Source organism: Panthera pardus, unplaced genomic scaffold, assembly GCF_024362965.1.
Source record: "Panthera pardus isolate Hobbes unplaced genomic scaffold, ASM2436296v1 HiC_scaffold_22, whole genome shotgun sequence".
NCBI classification, from domain to species: Eukaryota; Metazoa; Chordata; class Mammalia; order Carnivora; family Felidae; genus Panthera; species Panthera pardus.
In genome coordinates this window covers 49,185,730-49,213,330 of record NW_026526788.1, presented here as the reverse complement: position 1 = coordinate 49,213,330, position 27,601 = coordinate 49,185,730, and the positions used below count along the sequence as shown (strand labels likewise).

Below are 27,601 nucleotides of genomic sequence, written 5' to 3'. Positions count from 1 at the left end.
GCCAAATTAACATACAGTGTAATAATGGTTTCAGGAGTAGAATTTAGTGATTCATCCCCTACATATAACCCAGTGCTCATCCCAACAAATACCCTCCTTAATGCCCATCACCCATTTAGCCCAATCCCCCATCCAACAAACACGCTTCCAGCAGCCCTCAATTTGTTCTCTGTATTAAAGAGTCTCTTATGGTTCGCCTCCCTCTCTGTTTTTATCTTCAGAATTGAGAATTTTTAATTATTTTTATGTTAATTTATTTTTTTGCGAGAGAGCAAGCTGGGGAAGGGCAGAGAGAGAAATCCCAAGCAGGCTCCATTCTGTCAGCACAGAACCCAGCATGGGGCTCAAACCCACGAACTGTGAGTTTGTGACCTGAGCCAAAACCAAGACTTGGACACTTAAGCAACTGATCCATCCAGGCACCCCCAGAATAGAACTTTTAAAGTAAATAGATTCAAATGAATTGTTTGTATTTTGCAGAAGGCAATAGGTTATTCTAAATGCAAACATTACAGTGTAAGTATCATGGAAATTATGTATGAAATATGTATTAGTACTACAAAATTATAGAATCAAAAGATTGAGTAGAAATTGCTTAAAGGCCATAGTGTTATGTAGGGATCAGTGCCACAGAATGAACTATGTTTAGCAATCTTCTTTTGTCTCAGAATCATAAGGCAAATAGAAAGATGTAACGAGACCTTGACGGTAATATGAGTTCTACTTTTTTTGGAGAGCAGGTTTTGCTTATTTTTGTTTTTGTTTTTTTGTTGTTGTGTTTTTTTAAGATTTTTAATTTTTTAAGTAATCTCTACACCCAACGTGGGGCTCAAACTTACAACCCTGAAACCAAGAGTTGCATGCTCCACTGACTGAGCCAGCCAGGCGCCCCTCTTATTTTTGTTAAGTCCAAGTTGGTAGTCAGCAAACCTTCATGCTTGTCTTCTTAATGAACAAAATGGAGGTTTCTTAAAAATGCCTCTTTGATGCTACTACTCAAACTAAATCTGATTTTTTAAAAAGTAGCTTCACTGAGGTATAATTGACATATGATAAACTATGCATATTTAAAGTATACAATTTGATAATTTGAACATATGTATATACCTGTGAAATCATCACTACAAGTCAAAATGATAGACCGTATCTGTCACTCCCAAAAGTTTCCTTGTGCTCTTTTATAATTGCTTACTATTACCACTTCCCCAACCCACCCCTGGTCCCAGTAATCACTGATTCATCTGCTGTCTGTCACTACAAATTACCTTACATTTTCTAGAATTGTATATAAATAGAATATACACTCTCATTGTTGAGCTTCTGTCACTGAGAATAATTACTGAGATTCACCGGTGATGATACATGTATCAGTATGGCTCTACCACAGTTTGTTTATCCATTCACTTGTTGATAAACATTTGAGTTGTTTCTAGTTTTTGGTTGTTACATATAAAGCTGCCATGAGCATTTGTGTACAAATCTTTGTATGAACATATGCTTTCATTTCTCTCAGATAAATATCTAAGAATGAAAAGACGCAATCATGATAGGCTTATGTTTAACTTGTTAGGAAACTGTGTAAAACCGTCTTACATTCCTACCAGCAGTATATGAAAGTTCTGGTTCCTCCACATTGTCACCAGCACATCAGTCTTTTTAATTTTAGCCATTCTAAAATTAGCCATTCTATGTAATGGTATCTCATCGTGGTTTGAATTTGCATTTCCCTAATGACTAAGGGTGTTGAACATTTTTTTCATGTTCTTATATAAAGTGTTTGCTCAAATATTTTGCCAAGTTTTAATTGAGTTGTGTTTGTTTTGTTATTACTGCATTTTGATAGTGGTTAAGTATGTATTCTGAATGCAAGTCCTTTGTCAGAAATATGCTTTGCACCTATTTTCTTCAGATCAGTGACTTGTCTTTTCATTCTCTTAACAGCATCTTCCAGAGAGCACAAATTAACATATTTTGACAAAGTCCAGTTTTTCGGTTATGCTATTACTGTTTTATCAAAGAAATCTTTGCATAATAACTTAAGGTGACAAAGATTTCCTCCTGTGCTTCTACTTTTATAGTTTTGGGTTTTTCATTCATCTGTAATTCATTTTGAATTATATCCTAGTGGATGTGAAGTAGTTATCTCATTGTAGTTTTGATATGTGTTTCCCTATTGGCTAATAATGTTGAGCCATCTTCTCATGTGTTTATAGGCCATTCTTAATCTTTTTAGAGAAATGTCTAGTTAGATCTTTTGCCCATTGTGTTATTTATCCTTTTGATACCGAGTGATAAGAGTTATTTACATATTCTAGACACAGACCCCTATCAGGTATATGATTTACAAATATTTTCTCCCATTCTGTAATTGTCTTTTCACTTTCTCAGTGATATCCTTTGCAGTACAAAAGTTTTTAATTTTAATGAAGTCCAATTTATTTATTTTGTCTTTGCTCTTTTGGTGTCATATCTAACAAATCATTGCCTAAAAGCCACAGAGATTTATACTTAGGTTTTCTAAGAGCTTTATGTTTTTAACTCTTACATTTCGATCTCTGACCCACTTGGAGTTAATTTTTGAATATAGTGTGAGGTAGGAGCCCAGTTTCATTCTTTTACATGTGAATATCCAGTTGTCCTAGCACCATTTATTGGAAAGACTTCTTTCTGCATTGAATTACCTTTCCACCTTGTTGAAATCAATTAATGTGGTTTATTTCTGGACCCTAAATTCTATTGATCTATATGTCTACGCCTGTACTAGTACCACACTATCTAGAAGTAAGTTTTGAAATGGGGAAGTGTGAGTCCTCCAGTTTCGCTCTTCTTTCTCTAGACTGTTTTGGCTATCCTGGGCTCCTTGAATTTCTATGTGAATTCTAGCTTGTCAATTAGCTGGTCAATTTCTGTAAAGTCAGCTGGATTCTGAAGAGGATCATGTTGAATCTGTAAATCAATTTGGAGAATATTGCTGTCTTAATAACATTAGGTCTTCCCATCCATGAGCATAGGTGTCTTTCCATTTATTTAAATCTTCTTTAATTTCTTTCAACAATGTTTTGTAGTTTTCAGAACACAAGTCTTATACTTGTTAAAATTATTCCTGAACATTTTATTCTTTTTGGTATATATCAGATTGTTTTCTTAATTTCATTTTCAAATTTTCAGTGCTGGTATATAGAAATACAATTGATTTTTATGTATTGATCTTGTATCCTGCAAACTGACTAAACTTATTTATTATAATAGATTTTTAGTGAATTCCTTAAGATTTTCTATATACAAGATCATATCATGTGCAATATTTTCCAATCTAGATGTCATTTTATTTCATTTTCTTGCATAACTGCCCTGGCTAGAACCTGTTCCAGTACTGTGTTAAAAAGAAGTGATGAGAGCAGACATCCTTGTCTTATTCCTGATCTTAGAGGGAAGCATGTAGTCTTTCACCATTAAACGTGAAGTTAGCTGTGTGTTAGCTTTTTTGTATCTGCCCTTTATCAGGTCGAGGAAGTTTCCTTATATTCTTAGTTTGTTAAGTAGTTTTATCAGAGGTGCAGGATTTTATCAAATGCTTTTTCTTTGTCTATTGACATGATTGTGCGGGGTTTGTCCTTTATTGATATGGTATATTAAATTAATTGACTTTTATTTTTTTTTTTTTTAAATTTTTTTTTTCAACGTTTTTTATTTATTTTTGGGACAGAGAGAGACAGAGCATGAACGGGGGAGGGGCAGAGAGAGAGGGAGACACAGAATCGGAAACAGGCTCCAGGCTCCGAGCCATCAGCCCAGAGCCTGACGCGGGGCTCGAACTCACGGACCGCGAGATCGTGACCTGGCTGAAGTCGGACGCTTAACCGACTGCGCCACCCAGGCGCCCCTTAATTGACTTTTAGATGGTAAACCAATCTTGCATTTCTGTGATAAATCTCCCTTGGTCATGTTATATAATACTTTTTATGTGTTGATGGATTCAGAGTACTAAAGTTTGGATGAGGATTTTTGTGTCTCTATCATTAAGGAATATCGGTATCTAGTTTTCTTTTGATGTCTTTATATGATTTTGGTATCAAAGTAATACTGGTCTTATAGAATGCTTTGGAAAGTGTGTTTTATTTTTTGGAACAGTTTGTGAAGAATTGGTATTAATTCTTACAAATGGTTGGTAGAATCCGCTATTGAAGACATCTGGGCCTGGACTTTTCTTTGTGGGTAGTCTTTGATTATTAATTTGGTCTCATAGGTCTGTTAATATTTACTATTTCTTCCTAAGTCAGATTCAGTGGTTTGTGTCTTTATATTTTAAAGGGATTTAAATAATTTGAAACTTATATCCATGTTGTTAACATTTCTACTTTCTTCATGCTTTGTATAGATTCATATTTCTATCTGGTATTATTTTACTTCTGCCTAAAGGACTTGTAGTACAGGTCTGATGGTGATGAATTCTTTTAGCTTTTTAATGTCTAAAGAATTACTGGCCTTTGTTCTTGACAGATACTTTTTGTGTGTATAGAATTGTAGGTTGACATATTTTTCCTTTCAGTTCTTTAAAGATAATGCTCCACTCCCTTTGTTTCTTGTATGTGGTGTGTGTTTTTTTTCTGGCCACTTTCAGGATTTTCTATTTATCATAGAATTTGAGCAATTTGATTATCGTGTGCCTGGCTTTAGTTTTCTTTATGGCTTTTGTGTTTGGTAATCGTTGAGCTTCTTGGATCTGTGTTAATAGTTTTCATCAAATTTGGAAAACTTTTCAGTTTTATTTCTTTAAATATTTCTCCTCACCCCCCTCTCACTTCTTTAGAGACTCTAATTACATATATATTAGACTGCTTGAAGCTGTCACACAGCTTTCTGGGTGCTCTGTTCATGCTTTTCATTCTCTTTTCCTTCTGTATTTTGCATAATTTCTATTACAGTGTCTTCAATTTGTTAATATTTTGCACTGAAATATCTACCACTAATTCCATTCAATGTATTTTTCATCTCAGACATTGAAGTTTTTATCTCCTAAAGTTCAGTTTGGATGTTTTTATGTCCTTTGTGTCTCTGTTTAGTTTTTTGAACATGAATATATCTTTTTATTTTTATTTTTATTTTTTTTTTATTTTTTTTTTTTAACGTTTATTTATTTTTGAGACAGAGAGAGACAGAGCATGAACGGGGGAGGGTCAGAGAGAGGGAGACACAGAATCTGAAACAGGCTCCAGGCTCTGAGCTGTCAGCACAGAGCCCGACACGGGGCTCGAACTCACGGACCATGAGATCATGACCTGAGCCGAAGTCGGACGCTTAACCGACCAAGCCACCCAGGCGCCCCATGAATATCTTTTTAAATACAGTTGCAACCATTTTAATATCCTTTTCTCTTTTTTATAATGCTTATTTATTTATTTATTTTGAGAGAGAGAGAGAGCAAGCTTGTGCACGAGCAGGGGAGGGGCAGATTGCAAGCAGGCTTCATATCAGCACAGAGCCTGATGCAGGGGCTCAATCCCATGACTGGGAGATTATGACCAGAGCTGAAACCTACTAGAGTTTTAGTAATAGTAATCACTCTATTATTGTCAATCTCAGTAATAATAATAACTCTATTATTGTCAATAGAGTTGGACACTCAACCAACTGAGCCACCCAGGTGCTCCCTAACGTTCTTTTCTATGAATTCTGGCATCCGTCATTTTTTTTATTATTATTTATTTATTTAATTTACATCCAAATTAGTTATGATATAGTGCAATAATGATTTCAGGAGTAGAATCCAGTGATTCATCCCCTACATATAACACCCAGTGCTCATCCCAACAAGTGTCCTCCCTAATGCCCCTTGCCCATTTAGCCCATCCCGCCACCCCAAATCCCTCCAGCAACCCTCAGTTAGTTCTCTACATGTAAGAGTCTCTCGTGTTTGGGCTACCTGGGTGGCCCAGCTGGTTAAGCTTCCGACTTCAGCTCAGGTCATGATCTCGTAGTTCATGAGTTCAAACCCCGTATCAGGCTCTGTGGTGACAGCTCAGAGCTTGGAGCCTGCTTTGAATTCTGTGTCTCCCTGTGTCTCTGCCCCTCCTCACATTCTGTCTCTCTGTCTCACAAAAATAAATAAACATTAAAAAAAAAAAAGTGTCTCTTATGTTTTGTCCCCCCCACCCTGTTTTTATATTATTTTTGCTTCTCTTCCCTTATGTTCATCTGTTTTGTATCTTAAATTCCACATATGAGTTAAGTCATATGATATTTGTTTTTCTCTGACTAATTTTGCTTGGCATAATACACTCTAGTTCCATCCACTTTGTTGCAAATGGCAAGATTTCATTCTTTTTGATTGCTGAGTAATACTTCATTATATATATGTACCACATCTTCTTTATCTAGTCATCTATCGATGACTCTTTTGGGCTCTTTCCATACTTTGATTATTGTCAGTAGCGCTGCTATAAACATTGGGGTAGCATCTGTCAGTTCTAAAACATTTTCAGTCATTGATTATTCTCATTATGGGTTATATATATATTTTTTTTTTCTGTGTATGCCTGATCATTTTTGTTTGGATGTCAGACATTGTGAATTTTATTTTGCTGGGTGCTAGATATTTTTATATTCCTATAAATATTTTTGAGGCTTGTTGTGCAGTTACTTGAAAACAATTTGATCCTTTCAGGTCTTGCTTTTAAGATTTGTTAGGCAAGACCAGAGCCATGTTTAGTCTAGAGTTAGTTTTTTCCCATGACTGAGGCAAGACCTTTTTGAGTACTCTACCCAATGTCCCATGTATTTTGAGGTTTTCCAGTCTGTCTGGTGGGAACATGCACATTATTCCTGGCCCAGTATGAATGCTGAGATCTGTGTCCTCTAATTTTTTTTTTAGCTTCAGTTAGTTTCTTTTATATGCCTGCACTGGTCAGTGCTCTGCTGAATACCCAAAGGGTGTCCTTCTCAGATCTCTGGAGTTCTCTCTTTGTGCAACTCTCTCTTCTGGTACTGTATCCTTTCATGCTAGCAGCCTTGGTCTTCTCAGCCTGTTGGCTCCATCTCATCAACTCAGCAAGTCAACTGGTCCCTGCTTAGAGGGGACTCCCTGTGTTATGACCTGGAAACTAAGGCAGTAAGCTGGGCAATCGTTTATTTTTTGTTTCTCCAAGGATCACTGCCCTTTGTTACCCAGTGTTCAGTATCTTGAAAAACATTGTTTTATATTGGGAGGGGCGGGTTCTGGATTTTATTGGTTGATTTTTTATTGTCCCAAGTACAAGAGTAAATCTGTCCTTGTTGTTTCATCTAGGAAGTCTCTTTAATGTGTTTTTAAAGAATAAGAATTGATGGCTCCTAAGGTTTCTTTTTAACCCTGAGATCTTTGATTTTGTATTACATATTTTGAACAGCTCATTTTCCTATCTCCATAGTTTCTCATTCTCTCCTCACAACATTTAACTGTTTGCTGTTTGTTCATAGAAGGTTGCTTGGGATTAACTCTGGGTTATGAATGAACCTTGTTTATGATATAAACACATAGAATGAGGGCAGTCAAGCTGTAACAGCCGAAAAATGGATGTTTTCTCCAACATACTTAACATATTTAAAGTTTTTATAATCTAGTTGAGAGTTTGGCTAAAGAGTTTCCTTCACAGACTAGGCGAGTAAGACTTTAATTTGGTATCTTTTATTTTTAACCACAGAGCTATGCAAATAACATTTATATTCTAAAGTAATTACAGCAACTTTTCTTTCATTTCAACTGTAAGAGATTTAACTGTAAATAGGCATGTAAGATATCTCAAAACCTGTATTTTGCTTGAAGGGGGGGAAAGACCTTGGTTTTTTAATGCTACCATGTAATAGTTTTATAGAACCTTTATTTAAACCTTTCATTTCTGCATTTATTGTTATTAGCCAAAAGTTGGCATAGGAAATGTATAAAAATACTTTTTAAATCAGTATTGTCCAGGGTTTTTGGACCACATCCCTCTTATAAATATATTTTATGTGGAGATCTCATACATATACATAATTGTAATAAAAAACTTACTGCTATATGTGGTATACACTGATAGTTCCTGTTCAATTTCAGTGAAAAGTAAGCCTTTAGAAGTGACCCTTGTAATGGATCACATCTCACAGTTTCAAATACAATGCTATATAAAGAAGAAAGCTATGAGGTACCGTATTAATAAAATGTAGACATACTTCGACTACATGCTGTTAGTTCTATTAATCAAATTTCATTTCAAAACAGTTTGAGTATACTATATTTAGTTAAATCATGTCTGGTGTTTTTGCAGCATCTTTGCCACAAGCATTTTTGCTGCATAGCTAATTGGCCATAAAGCAACTTCACCATAAAAGATAAAATCATGAAAAATAAAAGAGGGGCATTTATTAAAAAGGACATAGTGAAAAATGAAAAGTGAATAACAAAATTTTAAAAACTATTGTAAAATACAAAATATTTGAATATATTTAAAATGTGTGTAGATTTATGGCAATGTTGTGCAAATAACTGATTTTATTTTGTGAATTGTACCTAAACATTTGTCTTCAAAGTCTTTTTTTCATAGTATTATACTTTTTTTTTTTGCTTGTTGATTCATGTCCGTGTTCAGCATTGCACTTTATTTTTTCATGAAAATTTTTTCCTTCATTAAAGAGAGGCATCAGTTTCCAAATACTAGGATACATATTTGTAACTTAGCTTTGTATTGTACTGTGAAATCCTTCTACACTGTTGTTTGTTCTTGTCATATTGTCAGATGTCCATTGATAGACATTCCAAAGTTCTGTGGGAAGGGTGGTTTCAAAATTCCACCACTGGATAGAATATTATGGGGGCTAAGATTTATATAATATAAAAATGGGAGTACTACGGTCAATGGAGAAATGAAACCAAGCTGTCATCTAGTTGATAAAACCAAGAAACTGTCAGCCAGTTATTTTTTTAATCTTTGACAGCAAAATTGCCTTATGACCTTATTAGTTATTCAGCAAAAATGCTTGTGGGAAAGATACTTATAGCAAAACTACCTAGAATGTGTTAAATATGTATAACTTTATTAATAACTTATGTAAGATTGTGGCTCTACATTTTCAATTTTAGTCTTTTCCTTAATAAGCAGGCTAGTAATAACTTATAAGTAGTTAAAAGAGATACCTCTGAATTTTATCTTTTAAGTAATGACATTCAAGCTAAGAACTATGGTTTTGAGACGTGGTAAAGTCCTAGAACTAATATTAGCTTTGCATCCTTATTTTTTAATTAGATACCTTTCTTAAAATAAATTTTTTAATGTTTATTTATTTATTATAGAGGGAGAGCACAAGCGGGGGAGGCGGAGAGAGGGAGACACAGAATCTGAAGGAGGCTCCAGGCTCCAAGCTGTCTGCGCAGAGCCTGACGCAGGGCTTGAACTCATAAACTGTGAGGTCATGACCTGAGCTGAAGTCAGACTTTCAACTGACTGAGTCACCCAGGCACCCCTAGATACTTTTATTTATGCCAAATTTTTTTCCTGTTTTTTTCTACATCACTTAAAATAAGATTTATAATCAATAAAAGAGATGCCATCATAGTAAAACTTCCTAGTAGTAAATTAAAATTTTCATGATACTTGGTTATCATTTGGTTAACGTAAGTAATAAATGGCTAAGGGTGATTACCATTATTTGCGGTCTACTGGCCATAAGAAGTTTGAATCTATCCTACATTTTTATACAGATATGTTCCACACACATACACACATATACAACAACAACAACAAAACCACAACACACATTGCAACATTTTTCACAGAAGGCATCCAGGCTTTCCCTACTCACTAAGAAAGTGACTAGGGCTGATGTTCCCTGGTGATCTTCCATAGGGTCTGCCGCACCGGTAGAAACCATCTTTATAAAAAGTCTGCTGGAGGGGCGCCTGGGTGGCTCAGTCGGTTAAACATCCGACTTCAGCTCAGGTCACGATCTCGCGGTCCGTGAGTTCAAGCCCCGCATCGGGCTCTGGGCTGATGACTCAGAGTCTGGTTCCTGCTTCTGATTCTGTGTCTCCCTCTCTCTCTGCCCCTCCCCTGTTCATGCTCTGTCTCTCTCTGTCTCAAAAATAAATAAAACGTTAAAAAAAAAAAAAAAAAAAAAAGTCTGCTGGAGTATCACATATCCTTCTTGACAAATACTTTGTTAAAATAAAAGTTCTCTCTGCAGCAGGGACCTCCCCTGCCTCCAGTCTCCTAAATTTAACCTTCTCTATTTATAGAATGAAGAATCTTTAGTTTAAATAGAAATACAGATCTCACACAACTGGTTGTGGTATGAACAGAGCATGTGATTTTGTAAATTTATAAATTGTTTCTGAATTTTTTTCCTCATAGGTAAACATTAAAATGGTCGTTCTGTTTTGTTTTGTGGTTTGAGTTTTTGTTGTTGTTGTTGTTGTTTTTAAAATAGACTCTAAACCTTTCCAGACTTGTAGGAAATCTGTTGCTGTGTAATACAGTGGAAAGAATTATGTGATCTAATGTCCAAATACTCTATGGGAGGACTTTGGATGTAAAAATATTTCTTAATGTGTTTTCCAGATGTCTGTGACCTTTTGGAATTGTCCCTCCCCTCCACCCCTCACTTAATTTTAAGGCTTTAATATTGGTTGAGTTCATCCATTGAAATTTAATAAAACAGAATGCTTGAACTGAATAAACTGGAAGAAAATATATCTCTCTAGTAAGCCATTATCAACATAACAGAAACAATTTATGGAAACTCAGTTCCCAAATGGTGATATGCTCTAGGTGGGAAATGGGGTATTAATCTAAATATTATGTTAATAAAGTTATAAATTATATAATTTTCAAGTAATTAGAAACATTAGTGTCTATGTAACAATAACTATGCTAAACATAATTTTAATGTTTCTTTGATTTATTCAGGTTATGGATGTGTAGACATTCTGGTTAAAAGTATTACATATGGCATTTTAGTGTTATATAAGGTATTTTTCTTAATCCTTTCTCCCAGCATTTACTGAATATTCTACATTGTTATTAGCACTTCTTATGGTGTTCTACATATAGTAATCACATAGCTAAGTTTACTGAAACTACCAACAATTTGATATGTTTAAGGAAACAAAATTCTGATTGATTCTGATCTGTTTCTTTCAGAAAAATCACCACACATATAATGGAATTTTATCTGATTCTGTAGATCAGATTTCTTTATTCTGGATGTCATGGTAACAATACAGGAAGTATGCACTATTTTTCATTTCTGCAAGCAGCCTTCACTGCTGATGGAAGAAAGTTTTTAAGCTATAGCAGAGTTCATTTTGGTACCTTTAATGGAAATCCTGATTTTGTTTTTAATTTGTGATAACCTTTTTCTAAAGGAATGAACAACCAAAGAACTTACCTCATTAGGCAAGTCCACATGAATAAGAATGCCTAGAAGAGGATTGATTCTTCAGACCCGGACCCACTGGCTGCTGTTGGGTCTTGCTTTACTCTGCAGTTTGGTATTATTTTTATACCTTCTGGAATGCGCCCCCCAGACTGATGGAAATGCACCTCTTCCTGGTGTTATTGGGGAAAACTATGGTAAAGAGTATTACCAGGCCCTCCTACAGGAGCAAGAAGAACATTATCAAACCAGGGCTACCAGTCTGAAACGCCAAATTGCCCAACTAAAACAAGAATTACAAGAAATGAGTGAGAAGATGAGATCATTGCAAGAGAGAAAGAATGTAGGGGCTAATGGCATAGGCTATCAAGGCAACAAAGAACAAACACCTAGTGATCTTTTAGAGTTTCTTCATTCCCAAATTGACAAAGCTGAAGTTAGCATAGGAGCCAAATTACCTAGTGAGTATGGAGTCATTCCTTTTGAAAGTTTTACCTTAATGAAAGTATTCCAGTTGGAAATGGGTCTCACTCGCCATCCTGAGGAAAAGCCAGTTAGAAAAGACAAGCGAGATGAATTGGTAGAAGTTATTGAAGCTGGCTTAGAGGTTATTAATAATCCTGATGAAGATGATGAACAGGAAGAGGAGGACAGTCCCCTTGGAGAGAAAATGATATTTAATGAAAATGACTTCATAGAAGGTAATGTGAAAAATGTGCTCATACATAGTTGTTCGTATGACAAAATCCTATTATTCTATGTTGGAAATATAAGTCATTATCTACAGTAGTGAAACATTTAATTTTTTACCTACTTCATTCCACCAAGAATTTGAAGTGGCTTTTTTTTAAGTTTATTTATTTATTTTTGAGAGACAGGGAGCGAGTGGAGGGAGGGGCAGAGAGAGAGGAAGAGAGAATCCCAAGGAGGGATTCTGTCAGTACAGAGCCTGACGTGGGACTCAGTCTCACAAACCCTGAGATCATGACCTGAGCCAAAACCAAGAGTTGAATGCTTAACCAACTGAGCCACCCAGGTGTCCTGAAGTGGCTTTTTAAAAAAAAGTTATATTGTGATCATAATAAAAGAATAAGGACCAGGGAAATAGAATATTTCTAAGATTATGTAGAAGAGTACTAGTCAAGATAAAGGGCTCTTAGGGCTATGTGTGTACATGTATGTATTTGCATTCCTCTCTTATCTGGTCTTGATACTCCTTTTTGTATTTTTTTAAATGTATGAACTAAGGTTAATGATTTGAAAACTATTTGGTAAAGACAAAAAAAAAAAACCCTAATTTAGTAGATTGGTAGTTATTCTGTATTTTAGGAGGAAGAGAAGCACATGTCAGAACATCAAGGAGGCATACATAATTTTGAAAAGCATATTTGGCTTTTGGAAAAGTAAAGAAATAACCTGTTTTGCTAATACAGACTGCAGAGAGGGGATGGCATTTATACATACCAAAATGGGGTATGACTCAAAAGTTGAGGAACACTTCTATAAATTTAAGACATTTGCTGATGGATAGAAACAGGAATAATTACAGATTCCTACCCATTTCCAACTTTATATCTCCTGCTAGATGTTTAATTACAAACTTAAAAACCATTTTGGATATAAATCTTTCTTAAAAGTTCTCTTGGGGCGCCTGGGTGGCTCAGTCGGGTGAGCATCCGACTTTAGCTTAGGTCATGATCTCACAGTCTGTGAGTTTGAGCCCTGCATCGGGCTCTCTGCTGACATCTCGGAGCCTGGAGCCTGCTTTGGATTCTGTGTCTCCCTCTCTCTCTGCCCCTCCCCTGCTCATGCTCTGTCTCTCTCTGTCTCAAAAATAAAAACATTAAAAAACTAAAAAAAAAAAAAAAGTTCTCTTTGCTTGATTCTTTGAACAGTATACCGTATGTAGTTTCTTTGACCCTGAATCATCATGGATAGTACTTGCTATACTACAATATGGTAGCACCTTGAGACCTTTGGAGGGCTTGTGCTTTTCTGTGGCATTGCAGCTATCTTTTCATTGTAGTCACTTCTTTTTTTCTGCTCTCACTTACTGCAATTTTGGATGGGTTGTTTCTCTCAAAACTCTTCTAATTTTTCTGCAAGCTCAGTTTTTTGTCTTTTCACCATATTTGTAGTTTATGGCAGAATTGAAAGCCGCTGAGGAAATAACTCACTAAAATGCAAAATGTCTTCACATTTGCCTAAAAGAAAGGAAGCTATGTCACTTTTATATTCCACAACCTCTGCTTATCTTATAACTCTTTGGAATCTTTCACTGACAGGAGTTTTCTCTGTATGGAACATATTTTTTTCCCCACTTTTCCTCCACTCTGCTACTCCTCTTGCCAAAAAATAAATAAATAAATAAATAAATTACTAATGATTGAGTAACTCCTATTCCTCTTCCAGACTTTAACTTAGATGTCACTTCACTCAGAAGTCATCTCCAACCTACAAGTCTAAGATATCAGTGCTTCCTGTGTCCTCCTGTTACCTCTACCCATGTCTCCTCTCATAGCACTTATCACAGTATTTGGCATTGCCCATTTCCTAATTTGTAGTTCCTCTTAGACTGTAAGCCTCAGGAGGGAGTGGAATTGGTCTATCTTGTTCATTGTTTTATTCCCAGATATTGGCTGACTCACACATCTATAGGTCTTACCTCTCTCTTGAATGTCACACTTAAAAATCAGATTGCCCGATAGACTTCCAGACTTTTCTCCTGGAGGCATCTCACAACACCATGTTTAAATCTGTACTAATTTTTCTTTGACTTCACTCTCTTCAGAGAGAGAGAGAAAGAGAGAGATTTGTGTGTGTGTGTAGAGTAAGGTATATATCACTGTATTGTTTTTACTTATTTTTGTCTCCCTCACTAGACTAACCCTTTCTCAAAACCAGGACCACATAGCCCTCTTTGTACTACCAATGAATGACACGAAGGTATTCCATTTATTTTCATTGAACCGAACTGAGCAATAGAAGTTTTGACTCTCAAGTCTAGAATTTAATAGTGCTAGAAGTAATTTATTTTTATCATAAGATTTCTATGTTGATAGGCTCTACTATTTAAAAAAAGTTATATGTAAAAAGGGGCAGTTGTGACTTGAAGCATATTTATGGATTGAATAATAATAGAGCAGTGAACATTTTTTTTTAACGTCTCCTTTTAAAGAAAGAATTGTTTACAACTGTACAATGGGGTAAATATTTTCACAAAATGATTAAAAACCCTTCAGTCTACTGTTGTACTGTTGATCTTTGAGTAAAATCAGTATTCACATTGAATTTGTAAACTTTGACATAGAGACATCTTTATCCCTAACTCTTTCCTTTAGGTTATTATCGCACCGAGAGAGATAAGGGCACACAGTATGAACTCTTTTTTAAGAAAGCAGACCTTATGGAATATAGACATGTGACCCTCTTCCGCCCTTTTGGACCTCTCATGAAAGTGAAGAGCGAGATGATTGACATTACTAGATCAATTATTAATATCATTGTGCCACTTGCTGAAAGAACTGAAGCCTTTGCGCAGTTTATGCAGAACTTCAGGTAACTCTCAGGGTGTCATGATTTGACTAAGCACTTGTAAAAAATCACATTTCATGCAGATTTACTTAATTCATCTTCATTGAGTATGATTACTTAGAATTATAGAGTAATTTTGTAGGCTTTGGGAATTTTAATTTTTGCTATTCTTTTTTTTTAAGCATGTATAATATAGTGTGTTATTGACAGTTTGAACTTTGAAATAAATTGAGAGTGACAACTATTAGAGACTACATTTGATGACCTTTATAATTGTGTGTGAATTCACTTTAGGGCAAGTTGAATCTTTAAAAATAACTTTATTAAGGTATAAATTACATAAATAAAACGCACATATTTTAAGTAGAAGTTTCATGAGTTATGACAAATCTATACACTCATAATTGCCTTCGCAGTCACGATATAGGACAATGCTGTTTCCCCAGAAGATTCCCTTGAGTAAATTTGAATTTTAAAATTGAAATGAATTTCGGAAATACAAACATTCAACTAAAAATGGGAGACAGTTATTCCATCTTGAGAAGCAGAGAGTTTAATAATTTTTAAAAACTTTTTTGTCATTAAATTTGGATATTTTAAAATGCTAAAGTGTTAAAAAAAATTAGTAAGTATGTTATTAGGGTAGCTAGCTGGGGAAAGTTTGCTTTTTTGTTTTAATTTAACCTTTGCCATGTTTTTAATATTTTAATATGCTAGTTTTAATGCTTTATAATCCCATCTTTATTCTCATTTTGAAATCATTGGACTTAAAAATTAGTTAATGCTGTTCTGTAGCAAAATATATAGAAATCATTCTTCCAAATGAGTTTTACCTGTTTGGAATAGCTCACTTGAGATCTGATTTCCTAAAGCATTTTTTACTGCCATTCTTGGAATTGCTTTCAGATGCTACATTATTCTTTACAGTAAGTAACATCAGTCATGGCAAATATTTATTCCTTAATGATAGGTATAATTTCTGGAATTAGCCAGTCTGAAGACAAAATAACTCTTGACCAACAACTTGAATATTTATTTGTTTATGAACTGATTAGACTTCTTTCCTTGAATAGCTTGTATTTGCTTCTGAAGGCAATACCAAAGCAAATGTTTCAAAAAGATTTTGAAATATGGCAACTTCTATGGGCCTCAAAGGGTTATATTCATGTGCATATGTTGTTATGCGTTTGCTGTGACTTCTTTAATAATTCAACGATATTGCCGCTTTTATATTTACTTAAAGTTTCTGCAGTTTCATTCTAAATGAGTAATGCCTCATTCATTTTGTTAAGGCTTCATGTGATGGCTTTCTGAATGAGTAGTGCCTTATATATTTTCTTGAATGAACTTTATTTTTCAATTCTGTTAGGGATGTGTGTATTCATCAGGACAAGAGAATTCATCTCACAGTGGTGTATTTTGGTAAAGAAGGACTGTCTAAAGTCAAGTCTATCCTAGAATCTGTCACAAGGTTGGTGAGCCATGTCCACATTGAAGTCCTTGATATGTAACATTAGAAGAATGAGAATTTCAGATATTTAATTAGTTAATTTTAAATAGCTGCTATTTAAAAGTTGGCTGGGCACATGAGTGGTGGTGATAATAAGTTCCTCATTTCACCCCTCAATTCACTCACGCAACTCTAAATAATATGTCTTCCCTGCCCTCTTGACAGATAGCCTAGCATGATCTGGGCCCTCTCACTCTGTGGCCCACCTACCTTCTATTTATTTGCCTCCATTTATTACTTCTTCCTTCCCTTGTGTTGGACTCTTCTCCTTTTTCTAAATCTAATCCCTTCACTTTAATACTATCTCCTGAGCTTTCTCTCACTTGTCACCTTTTCTTTCCTTCCATTTCCCCAAGTTCATTCTTCTTGTCCTGCAGATGATGCTTAGGTCTCCCCTGTCATTAAGACACCACCACCCGACTCTATAATACTCATCAGCTACTAGTAGGTTTCTGTCCTTTCTGGCTAAACCTCATAGAACAGTAATTCTCTAATTAGGCAACTCATACAGTACCTGGCACATAGTAGGTACTCAGAGGTTTGAATGAATGAATTTGTAATTCCTTAATACTCCATTATTAATTCTACAGCTCTTCTGCCTTTTCATCTCTAAGTTATGGGCCCGAAGTTATGACCTAGCTGCCAAATTCAAACTTTTCTGTTATCCTCTTTGATCGCTTTTTTATATTTGATGCCTAACCACCCAGTAGTTCCTTCTTGACACTTTCCTCTGATGTTTGTAAAATGTAAATATTTTGTAAATATAAATGTATTACCGTGTAAGGTATTAGGTTGATTGTCTTGTCCGCTGCCAACTCTGTATCCTTTTACTTGCTTCTTTACCTTTCTGCTAGTTGTGGCCATTCCCTAAGAGTCCAGATTTGGCCGGCCATTCCTCTCGAACCGTTCAACTAACATTCATTGAATCCCACCAACTATGTTCCAGGTACACCGCTTGGGAGTCTGACTGGGGTGGTTGGAGTAGGACGGGCACAGAGGAAGGACTTGGAGTCCCTACCCCAAAGGGACTCTCACAGCACATGAATAAAAAACAAGCATTGTCTCCTACTTCACACTAGCTATTCTTCTCCCGATGGCCCTCTTTCAGTTCGGACTAAGACCATTCTCATGATCCCCTGGGCTTAATGTCTGAGAGCTAGCATCTTTCACTCATTCTTTACCTCTAATAAGTTCTTGCTTACTACACAGGACCTCTTCTCTGTTCTTTCTTGCTGCTGCCACCACCTAACCCAGGTTTCCCCTCCCTTCATTTCTTCCCTGCTTACCATTTTCAGGTCACCTACTAAGTGCCAAGCACTTCTGTTGGTATTACTGAAGTTGTCCCTGCTTTAATCAAGACTCCTCTGTGGCACATGATGGAAACCTATCTTAAACTTAGGGAATACTTAAGGAAACTGGGAATGTTATGAAAGAATTTTGGATAGCTCCCAAACTAAGGGGATTATTACCAAATTTGGGGGAAAAAAACAAAACAGCTTTGATGTCTTAGGGACTGGAACCAGAGACTTGAATACCATGAAAATTCTCTTGTTATCTTCTTGTCTGTTTTTCTCTGCATGTTGATTTCATTCTCCTATTGCAGATTGGCTTCTTCCACATGTGAGGTATATGGCTGTTGGCGGCTTTGGGCTCACATCTTCTCAGCTTTGCCATCAGAGAGGAAAGAGCTTTCTCCCAGATCCAGTTGAGAAAAGCCCAGGGAAGGAGTTTTGCCCACTCATGAGGGGTGGGGGTATTGTGATTGGCCCAGCTTGAGTCTGGTCCCCGCCCCTAGGAAGTAACTGTGGTTGGGGTGTTCTATGATTAGTTCCTCTGCTGGGTGCTGGGAGTGTGAGGTGGTAATCAGCAGTTTTCCCAAAAGAAAGGAGAGATTTGTATCCCATGAGGAGGACATTGTGGGCATTCAGAGCATGTGGAGTCCACGCCATACACTATTTGAGCCTTTGCTTCCATCTCTCCATTCCCCATTCTATACTGTTATAAGAATTATCTTCCTAAAATGTCCCTTTTTTGAGCCAGCTGTACCCTAGCACAGCACTTCTCCCAACTTTAACATCAGAGCGACCTGGAGTGATCTGTCTCAAGAGAGACACAGATGCTCATTGTCACCCCTAGTATCTGATTCAGAGGTCTGGGGTGTAGCCCAGACCCACCCAGGAAGGGTTTCTAATACTTTCCCAGGGAGGCTAATGCTGTGGGTGTGGGGACTTCATTGTGAGAACCACGGCCCTGGCAGAAAAACTCCTCCTTGCCTCAAGGACACTGACCAGGTCCTTTAACTTCTCACAGAAGGCACTCACTCCTCAGTCTGACCCTTTTCTGGTCTTCTCTCATTGTTCCCATTTTAGGATCCCTTTGTTCCAATCTGATTTGTCTGATCCCTGTTGTCTAAAATGCTTTCTACTCTCATCTCTTTACCTTTGAGAATAATTAATTGGAATAACCTCTAAACGCACTACTGAATTCAGGATTTTAATCAAGGCATAAGTTAAATTCTGCTTCTAACATCATCTCTAACTACTCTCAGACAAAAGCAATCTTTTTTCTCAGAACTGCTGTTCATTCATTCATTCATTCAGCAAATATTTATTGATCTCCTACTCTTTGAGGAGGTGCACTGTATCCATAGTAACAAACAAAACAAAGTCCCTGCTCTCATGGAGTTTATATTCCAGTGTGGGAAGACACACGAATAAACATGTCTGGTGGTCCTGAGTAAAGCAAAGCCAGGCAGGGTGGTAAATATTGAAGAAAGAGAGGGAAGTCAGAGCAACTTCACATATGGTGTGAGGGGGACTCCTCTGATAAGGAGACGTGTGAGCAAAGATCTGAAAAACTCTAGAGCAAGAGTACTCTTTGCATGTACCATTTACATGGAATGCATTATTTATTACCAAATATTAATGACCATTTTTCCATGTGTATGTTTCTTATCTGCCCAATAAGTTTTTAACATCCTGAAGGTCAGTGGCCCCTCGACAGTTTTTAAGCTCACACCACCAGCACATTGCCTCAAATATGGGCATTTAGTGAGTATCTGTCTCTGATGATGATCATACATGTGAAGCTGAAGATTTCCTTTCCCTGTATGAATGTAGAACCAAAGTAAAAAAATATCTAGAGTGTAAAACATATTGCGTAAGTTGTGTTGAAAGAAGAGAGTTGTTAAGCTTTAAATGGGACTTATCCTTTGTTGTATATGTTTTCCTCCTAGTGAGTCTAATTTTCACAATTATACTTTGATCCCATTGAATGAAGAATTTAATCGTGGACAAGGACTAAATGTGGGTGCCCAAGCTTGGGACAAGGGAGAGGTCTTGATGTTTTTCTGTGATGTTGATATATATTTCTCAGCCGAATTCCTTAACAGCTGCCGGTTAAATGCTGAGCCAGGTGCGTAACATGTTGGTAGATGAACTGAGTGTAGAAATTTAGCGCAGTGTCAGCATGTCCCACATTTGGAATCAAGTTGATTATGTTTTCTTAAAGGTATATTAGGCATACTTTAACTGGAATATTAAGTAGAAAAGTGAAAATTTGCCCTTCTGAAGTTCATACCCTTCTTCTCTTACGGCCAAATTCTGTTGCCAACAATTGAATCCAGATAAGCAAAGGCCTTAAAATTGACAAGGAGGAAGCAGCGCTTCTCAGGAAAAGAGCCAAGCAGACAATGTGGAGATGTGTGAGAGTCAGTAGCACTGTGCCTCAGGCAGGTGGTGCCAACACAAAGACACACGTGCAGGTCCAGATACAGATGGTACTTGGTGTCCTTGCTGTGTGTATGGGGACGATTTAGATGATTTACTATTCTTTGCCTATGTTGTAGATATTTTTTGAAAATGTATGGGCAGATGACATTTTTATAAAGCAAATCTTTTTTTTGTTGTTTTTTTTTTTGAGAGAGAGAGAGAGAAAGCACGCGAGCAGGGGAGAGAGGCGGAGAAGAGAGAGAGAGAGAGAGAGAGAGAGAGAATGAATCTTAAGCAGGCTTCACATGGAGCCCAACACAGGGCTCAATCCATGACCCTGGGATCATGACCTGAGCCAAAATCAAGAGTTGGACACTCAAACAACTGAGCTACCCAGGCACCCCCAAATTTTTTTTTTAATGCTTGTTTATTTTTGAAAGACAGAGTGCGAGCGGGGGAGGGGCAGAGAGAGAGGGAGACATGGAATTTGAAGCAGGCTCCAGGCTCTGAGCTGTCACCACAGAGCCTGATGTGGGGCTTGAATTCATGAACTGTGAGAAGGACTCTTAACCCACTGAGCCACCCAGGCATCCCTGGGCACCCCCAAATCTTATTTTAAATGTGAAAAGGAAGTTTTCTGTACTAAAAAATCTCATAGTAAATTTTTTTTGTAGAACTGTTCATATCATGAAAATTATTACTTTCTTATTATTTTCATGAGGGATGATTGTCAGGAACTCTTTGAGAACCTAGTGAATAAATGAGGGTTAGGTTTACTTTTGTGACACCAGTCAGCATGAAGTTCACAATGTGGAAGTAGAAGGAAACATGTTTGCTCAACGTGAAAGATATATTTTTATGTCTAGAAATAGATTGGCCTCTGAGAATTGACCTCCCCATTCCTAAGTGAGTTTTAACAAAAGTGAGATGAGCATCTAGTTGGGATCTTGCAATAAAAAGCCTACCACATTGCCACAGGTACTTGATAGTTACTGAGCACTTCATATTATCCCAACTGACTGAGGCCAGTCTTTATTGGGGGGAGGATGGGCTAGTCTTTAGCTTCCCTTTAGTGCTATCAATTTGAATACTAATGACAAAGGCTTCTGCAGCAGCTATTAGATCAGGTAATTTTAACTCTTCCCAGCTTTTACAAATCTTATTCATATCCATCTACAGTTCTATATTTTAATTCTGTACATATCTGTTCACTGTATAATATTCTTTGGATTTACTGTTTCTATGATTTGTTTTGAAGGATGGCTTTAACAGAAGTTTCTAAGTTCTTGGTGATTGTCAAAGGTTAACCTACATCTATCCCCACTAATTAGATGAAATGATGAGTAATAAATGGCTTACCTAATGAATAGCTGAGAGAACACCTTTGTGTATCTTTCTAAAATCAAAGAGAATAAATGTGTAGAACACCCTTTAGTCTATTTTAGCTTATAATTTCATAGCCTGGCCTACTGATGTGTCATCATTATTTCGTCAAATCTAAGTCATTATTTCATCAAATCTAGCATGATGTTTGGTAGCCTGAAAATTGATAAAATACAATATTGATAAAGTCATATGACTGAAGAAAGACTTTAATAAAATGTTGATAATGCAGTACTGATGAGTCTTTTCATTTTAGGACTTCTTTGTGTGATGTAATCATATAATTTAATTTATAGGTAAGAAGGTGTTTTACCCTGTGGTGTTCAGTCTTTACAACCCTGCCATTGTTTATGCCAGTCAGGATGTACCACCGCCTGTGGAGCAGCAGCTGGTAAGATTCACTGTCAGGAAAGGCCACAAAGATCTTGCTAGATTCCTTTATATTTGTTTCACAAGTAGAAAAGAAAGTTTCCATAAAAAACTGTAGTTATTATAAACATATTTTCATTGTCTCTTTTACACCCCCCACGATAAGATGGTTTCACGTTTATGGCTTTAGAATTAAGTACTATTCTAGAGGGGGAAAGAAAAATTTAGGACACAGAGAAAACAATGTTCTAGAATATGAAAATTTTAGTCATTTCTGCCAACATATTTTCAGTAATACTAAATAAATTTTAGGGATGCCTGGATGGTTCAGCCTGCTTCAGTTTCTGTGTCTCCCTCTCTCTTTGCCCCTCCCCAACTCATGCTCGCTCTCTCTCGCTCTCTCTCTCAAAAATATTAAAATTTTTTTAATAAAAAAAATAAATAAAAATAAATTTTAAGTTTAAAAACCTTATTAACTAAGGGCGCCTGGGTGGCTCAGTTGGTTAAGCATCCAACTTCAGCTCAGGTCATGATATCATGGTTTGTGGGTTTGAGTTCCGCATTGGGCTCTGTGCTGACAGCCTAGAGCCTGGAGCCTGCTTTGGATTCTGTGTCTCCCTCTCTCTCTCTCTGCTCCTCCCCTGCTGGCACTCTGTCTCTCTCTCGGAAATAAGTAAATAGTAAAAAAACAATTTTTTTTAATTAAAAGAAACCTTACTAACTAGAAATTAAAACTAAATAAGAAGGAATAATATTCTGTGGGCAATTACATAGAAAGTCATGGTGTGGAAATGCCACATATTAGAACTTCTAGTTCTTGATAGAGTTAATATACTTTTTTTTTTTAATAAACTTCTATGTTGGAATAATTTAGATTCACAGAAAAGTTTGAAAGATAATATAGAGCCTTCCTATACTTCACCCGGTTTCCCTAAGGTTAATATCTATATAAGTGATGATCACAATTAGAACTTAACATTGGTAAGTACTGCTAACTACACTATAGATTAGGATTTCATTACTTCTTCTACTAACATCCTTTTTCTGTTCTAGGTTCCAGACCAGGATACTATATTGCACTTAGCCTAATCTTTTATTGTTAATACTAAATAAAAATGGAAACAAACTAAGAAGTCAATTAAGATGTTAAAAAATGAAAAATAACTCTGAGGAAAGAAAGATAAAGGCAGAAATTAATGAACCAAAAATAATAGTTTCACTAATATATAGGACCTTAATCTTTATGTGCAAAAAAATTTTTTTTTCTATTTTTTTTTTTAAGTTTTATTTATTTTTGAGAGAGACAGAATGTGAGCAGGGGAGGAACAGAGAGAGGGAGACACAGAATCCAAAGCAGGCTCCAGACTCTAGGCTGTCAGCACAGAGCCCAGTGCAGGGTTTGAACCCACGAACCGTGAGATCATGACTTGAGCCAAAGTCGGACGCTTAACCAACTGAGCCACCCAGGCGCCCCATGCTAAAAAAAATATTTTAATCAACGTGGACAGATTTGGGGTAAACAGAAAAACACGTCATTGGAAATTAGAATAAGAAAACATTGAGAGAAATCGTTTTTATATGGTAAGTTTAAAAAAAATCTAGATAAAAGATTTGAGCATTTATAAACTATTAACATGAGCAAAGTTTTTGTTAGTGCTTTATGAATAAAAAAGATGGAAGCTCTGAAAAGACTAAGAACCACTTAAAAAATTAGAACAGTTATCAAAAAATTATCCTGCAGGTGCATAGGTATAATGTTTTACTGGTGAGTTTTTCCAAAAAAGAACAGTTAGTACCATATGATCTACTTAATAAATTTTATGAAGCCAACATTCTCTTCAGAGGAACACCTGGCAAGGCGTTTATATACACATACCCTGTACCTTATCTGTAGGCCAGTGTTACTGAGGAATATAGAAACAGATGGGATCAAAATGACAAACCAAGCACCCACATTTGCCTTATCTGACACCCTAAATACTTTGTAAAAGTGAATTACTAAAAACAAAAAGGTATATTAGCACTGCAAAATGAGAGAAGTGCCACTTGTAGATCCATATTTTGAGAAATTTCTGTAAGATGGCAGTAGTTGGCATAGGATCAGTAGTGGAGAGAAGAATCTGGAACGTGTTCAGGAGAACACAAGATGGGGCTGCTCTGCATCCTCTGAGCTCATAGAAGGCAGAGAGTAGTGAAGTATGTATTCTCTGGCCGTGTGCTCAGCAACAGGCATCCTAGGCATTGGACTGTAGCCTGCAGCAGGGTAGGTAGTTCTGGAGCAAGAGAGGCAGAGCAGGGTTTGGGGAATATTGAGTTGCAGGGTGGATAGGAAGCCCCAGGCTCTGAAGATGAGCTACTCTTGGCACATTTGCCCCTCTTCCACTATTACTGGAGATAAGCCCCTCTACTCACAGCTAACAGCCAAGGGTTTTTGAACAGTGACTTTTGAAACAAAAATCAGTAGCGGTTAACCAGGAGTAGCCAAACCAACAGAAAAACAGAAAAGGTAACACATGAGAATATGAATACAGAATGAAAACAACTTTAAGATAAATATGTGTTTAGGAAGAGAAAACTTTAAATTCATAAAGCCAGATTTGGTGCTAAAAAGGTCAGAATTGGGAAATTACGAAAATCTAAAACTCACTAAATGGGCTGAATAGTGGAATGGTCACAGTTGAAACAAATTTGTAAACTAGAAGACAAGCCATCTGGGCACACAAAGACCAAGAGAGATGATGTGAGAGAAAAACTGAGACATGAGGGATCAGTCAAGGAGCTCCCGAAATTGTTGATTGAATAGGAGTTCCAGAAGGGAGAAAAAAGAGAAAACAGAGGAGGAAATAGAAGAAAACTTCAAAGAGCCAAGGAAAGACAAGTCTTCTGGCATTTGAGAACAATGAAGGGACGATCCTGATAGCTTTTAGAGACACCAAAAATAGCAAACCCCAGCTTGTCTACAAAGGAGTAAAAATCAGATTGGCATTCACCTTCATTTTGATAATATTGGTGCTAGAAGACAATCAAACAATACCTTGAACATTCTGAGAGAAACAACTTTAATTCTGGAATTCATATTTGATCTGAGAGCAAAATAGACATTGTTGAACATTCAGGGACTCGGTTTACTTCTTACAGACCTCTTCAGCAGAATGAGAAATGAGCCTGTATGAAAGAAGATCTGAGAATGTAACAGTAGTCAACAACAACAAAACCCCAGTAAAACTTTTGTTTAAACAGTTGTTGATGAAACACATAATAAAAAAGAAATGAATAACAATTGGGGATTTAAAAGTCAAACAGTACATGCTTACAAGTATTACCTAGCTCTATCCCCTGAGAAGACCTAGAAGCAGTGATACCCCAAGAGTAACAAGCATACCAGGCTTCCAGATCTTAGTGCTGGGACAGGAAATTAAGGAGCCTGAAGGTCCAGAAAGTAAGGAAGTACTCAAACAACAAAAGGGTGAGGTGAGGGTCTGTCAAAGGGACACAGGAGCCTGGAAGAACTCTCAATGGCAAAGCTGAACAATTTGAGCACAAGATAAATAACATAGTCCTGGATTGCAACCCCAAGCATAAAATAAATATCCTTGAGCCCATACTGGTATAAATACATAGTGGAGGTGCGCCTAGGTGGCTCAGTCGGTTAAGCGTCCGACTTCGGCTCAGGTCATGATCTCGCGGTTTGTGGGTTCGAGCCCTGCATCAGGCTCTGTGCTGGCAGCTCAGAGCCTGGAGCCTGCTTCAGATGCTGTCTCCTTCTCTCTCTGCCCCTCCCCTGTTCTCTCGCTCTCTCATAAAAAAAAATAAAAAACATTTTAAAAATTAATAAATGGGGCGCCTGGGTGGCGCAGTCGGTTAAGCGTCCGACTTCAGCCAGGTCACGATCTCGCGGTCCGTGAGTTCGAGCCCCGCGTCAGGCTCTGGGCTGATGGCTCGGAGCCTGGAGCCTGTTTCCGATTCTGTGTCTCCCTCTCTCTCTGCCCCTCCCCCGTTCATGCTCTGTCTCTCTCTGTCCCAAAAATAAATAAAAAACGTTGAAAAAAAAAAATTAAAAAAAAAATAAAAATTAATAAATGAGCAAGTAGATAAACAATAATCAATGGGTAGACAAGCTCTTTAGATAAAATAAGAGTAGATGAGGGAAAAGAGATCAGTCTTCTTACAGAATTCCAAATAATTTATGTAGGTATTTTCTTTTCCAGTAGGTGGAGCTAGGTGACTCATTTCTAAAGAATCAAGTATGGAAAGAGAAAAACTAACTTTTCAGGGGAGAAACCTGGTAGACACCACCTTAAGCCCTAAGTGATGAAGGCTAACATTACCAGGGTTGTTATGCACCCCTGATATGATGTAGCAAGAAGGCCATTTCACTTCTGTGGCCTTCCCTCCAAAACCCTAATCATGAGAAGCATCAGACAAAACCAGTATTCTACAAAATACTTGACCAGTACTCCTCAAAGTTGTCAAGATCAGGAGTGCCTGGCTGGCTCAGAGGAGCAGATGATTCTTGATCTCGGGGTCATGAGTTCGAGGTTCACGTTGGGTGTAGAGGTTACTAAAAAAAATAAACTTAAAAGTGTCAAGGTCGTTAAAAACAAAACTAAGAAACTATGACAGGTTCTCAGGAGACCAAGGAGACATAACAGATAAATGCGGTTTGGTGCCTTAGACTGGATCCTGGAACAGAAAAAGGACATTGAAGGAAAAACTGGTGGAATCCAAACAAAAGTCTCAAATTTAGTTAATAGTAATGTACCAGTGTTGATTTCTTAGTTTTTATAAATGTACCACAACAATGTAAGATAATAACATTTAGGGGAAGTTAGAATTAGATGAGAAGTATATGAGAACTCTCTGCTGCTTTGCAACTTTTCTATAAACGTAAAATTACTCCAAAACAAAAAAAAAATTATTTATAAAAAAATTACTTGATAAAAAAAGTGCCAAATGGAGTCAACATATGAGGGTGAAGAGAAATATAAAAGCATACTAATATTCTTGTCTGTTTTGGGAAGATGTGAGAGAAGAATAGTTTGAATGTAGGTTCATTCTAGATGTTATGCAGAAAGATAAGTTTAAGTGCTTCCACTTCAAGCTCTAGCTTCGCTCCTTTGTAACCTTTGCAAGTTACCCTTTCTAAACTTCAGTCTCCCCACTTAAAGGAAGACAAAAGCTTGCTCTCCTTAATGTGTAATATTATCTCCTTAATATTCAAAGTAAGTAGGAAATATACCAATAGAAAAAAATGATTAAAAGACAGTTGGTAATAATTCACAATAAACATATTTAAATAGTAAACTTACGAAGAATAAATTAAAACAGCAGTGCGAAACTTTTTTGCTGCTGTGAAATCACTGTTTAAAACAGCCATGCAAGCGAGGCCGGCAGGATGGAAGTCTCCCATCCCTGCAGGTGGTGTAGGAATGCAGGCAAGCTCCCTGGGCCAGGAGTTTTCAAACAGGTTCATCTCTCTGATCCAGTAATCTCCACTCCCAGGATTCTCTCCTGAGGAAGCAGAGCTCTGGAGTAGCAATTCACATAATAATATTGACAACATTGAAAGCAAGTAAAACTCTAATGATAAAATAATAAATTGAATTATAGTACCTACAGTGGTGAATATGTACCTAAAGGAAAATGTTCATGAAATGTAGATATATACAGCAGTGTAAATGTAGCGGAAAATACAAAGTTTAAAAAGTGG

The 27,601-nt window shown here is 36.7% G+C and overlaps 1 protein-coding gene across 9 annotated transcripts in view; it reads left to right on the top strand.

The window, feature by feature from the left end:
• CSGALNACT2 (chondroitin sulfate N-acetylgalactosaminyltransferase 2) overlaps window positions 1-27,601 on the top strand; it is a 46,167-nt gene that overhangs the window by 6,383 nt on the left and 12,183 nt on the right. For 3 of the 9 annotated variants that reach the window (XR_008424868.1, XR_008424866.1, XM_019445015.2), the window contains exons 2-6: window positions 11,151-12,086; window positions 14,727-14,943; window positions 16,289-16,390; window positions 19,665-19,843; window positions 21,819-21,913. Coding sequence is in view for 5 of the 9 variants with exons in the window: in XM_019445015.2 (XP_019300560.2) it covers window positions 11,426-12,086; window positions 14,727-14,943; window positions 16,289-16,390; window positions 19,665-19,843; window positions 21,819-21,913 (1,254 nt within the window). In the remaining 4 variants the exon portion in view is untranslated. Of the gene's footprint in view, window positions 1-11,150; window positions 12,087-14,726; window positions 14,944-16,288; window positions 16,391-17,283; window positions 17,376-18,032; window positions 18,055-19,664; window positions 19,846-21,818; window positions 21,914-27,601 lie in introns of those variants that run through there. The other 6 variants (XR_008424867.1, XR_008424869.1, XM_019445020.2 and 3 more) reach the window with 4 other exon arrangements.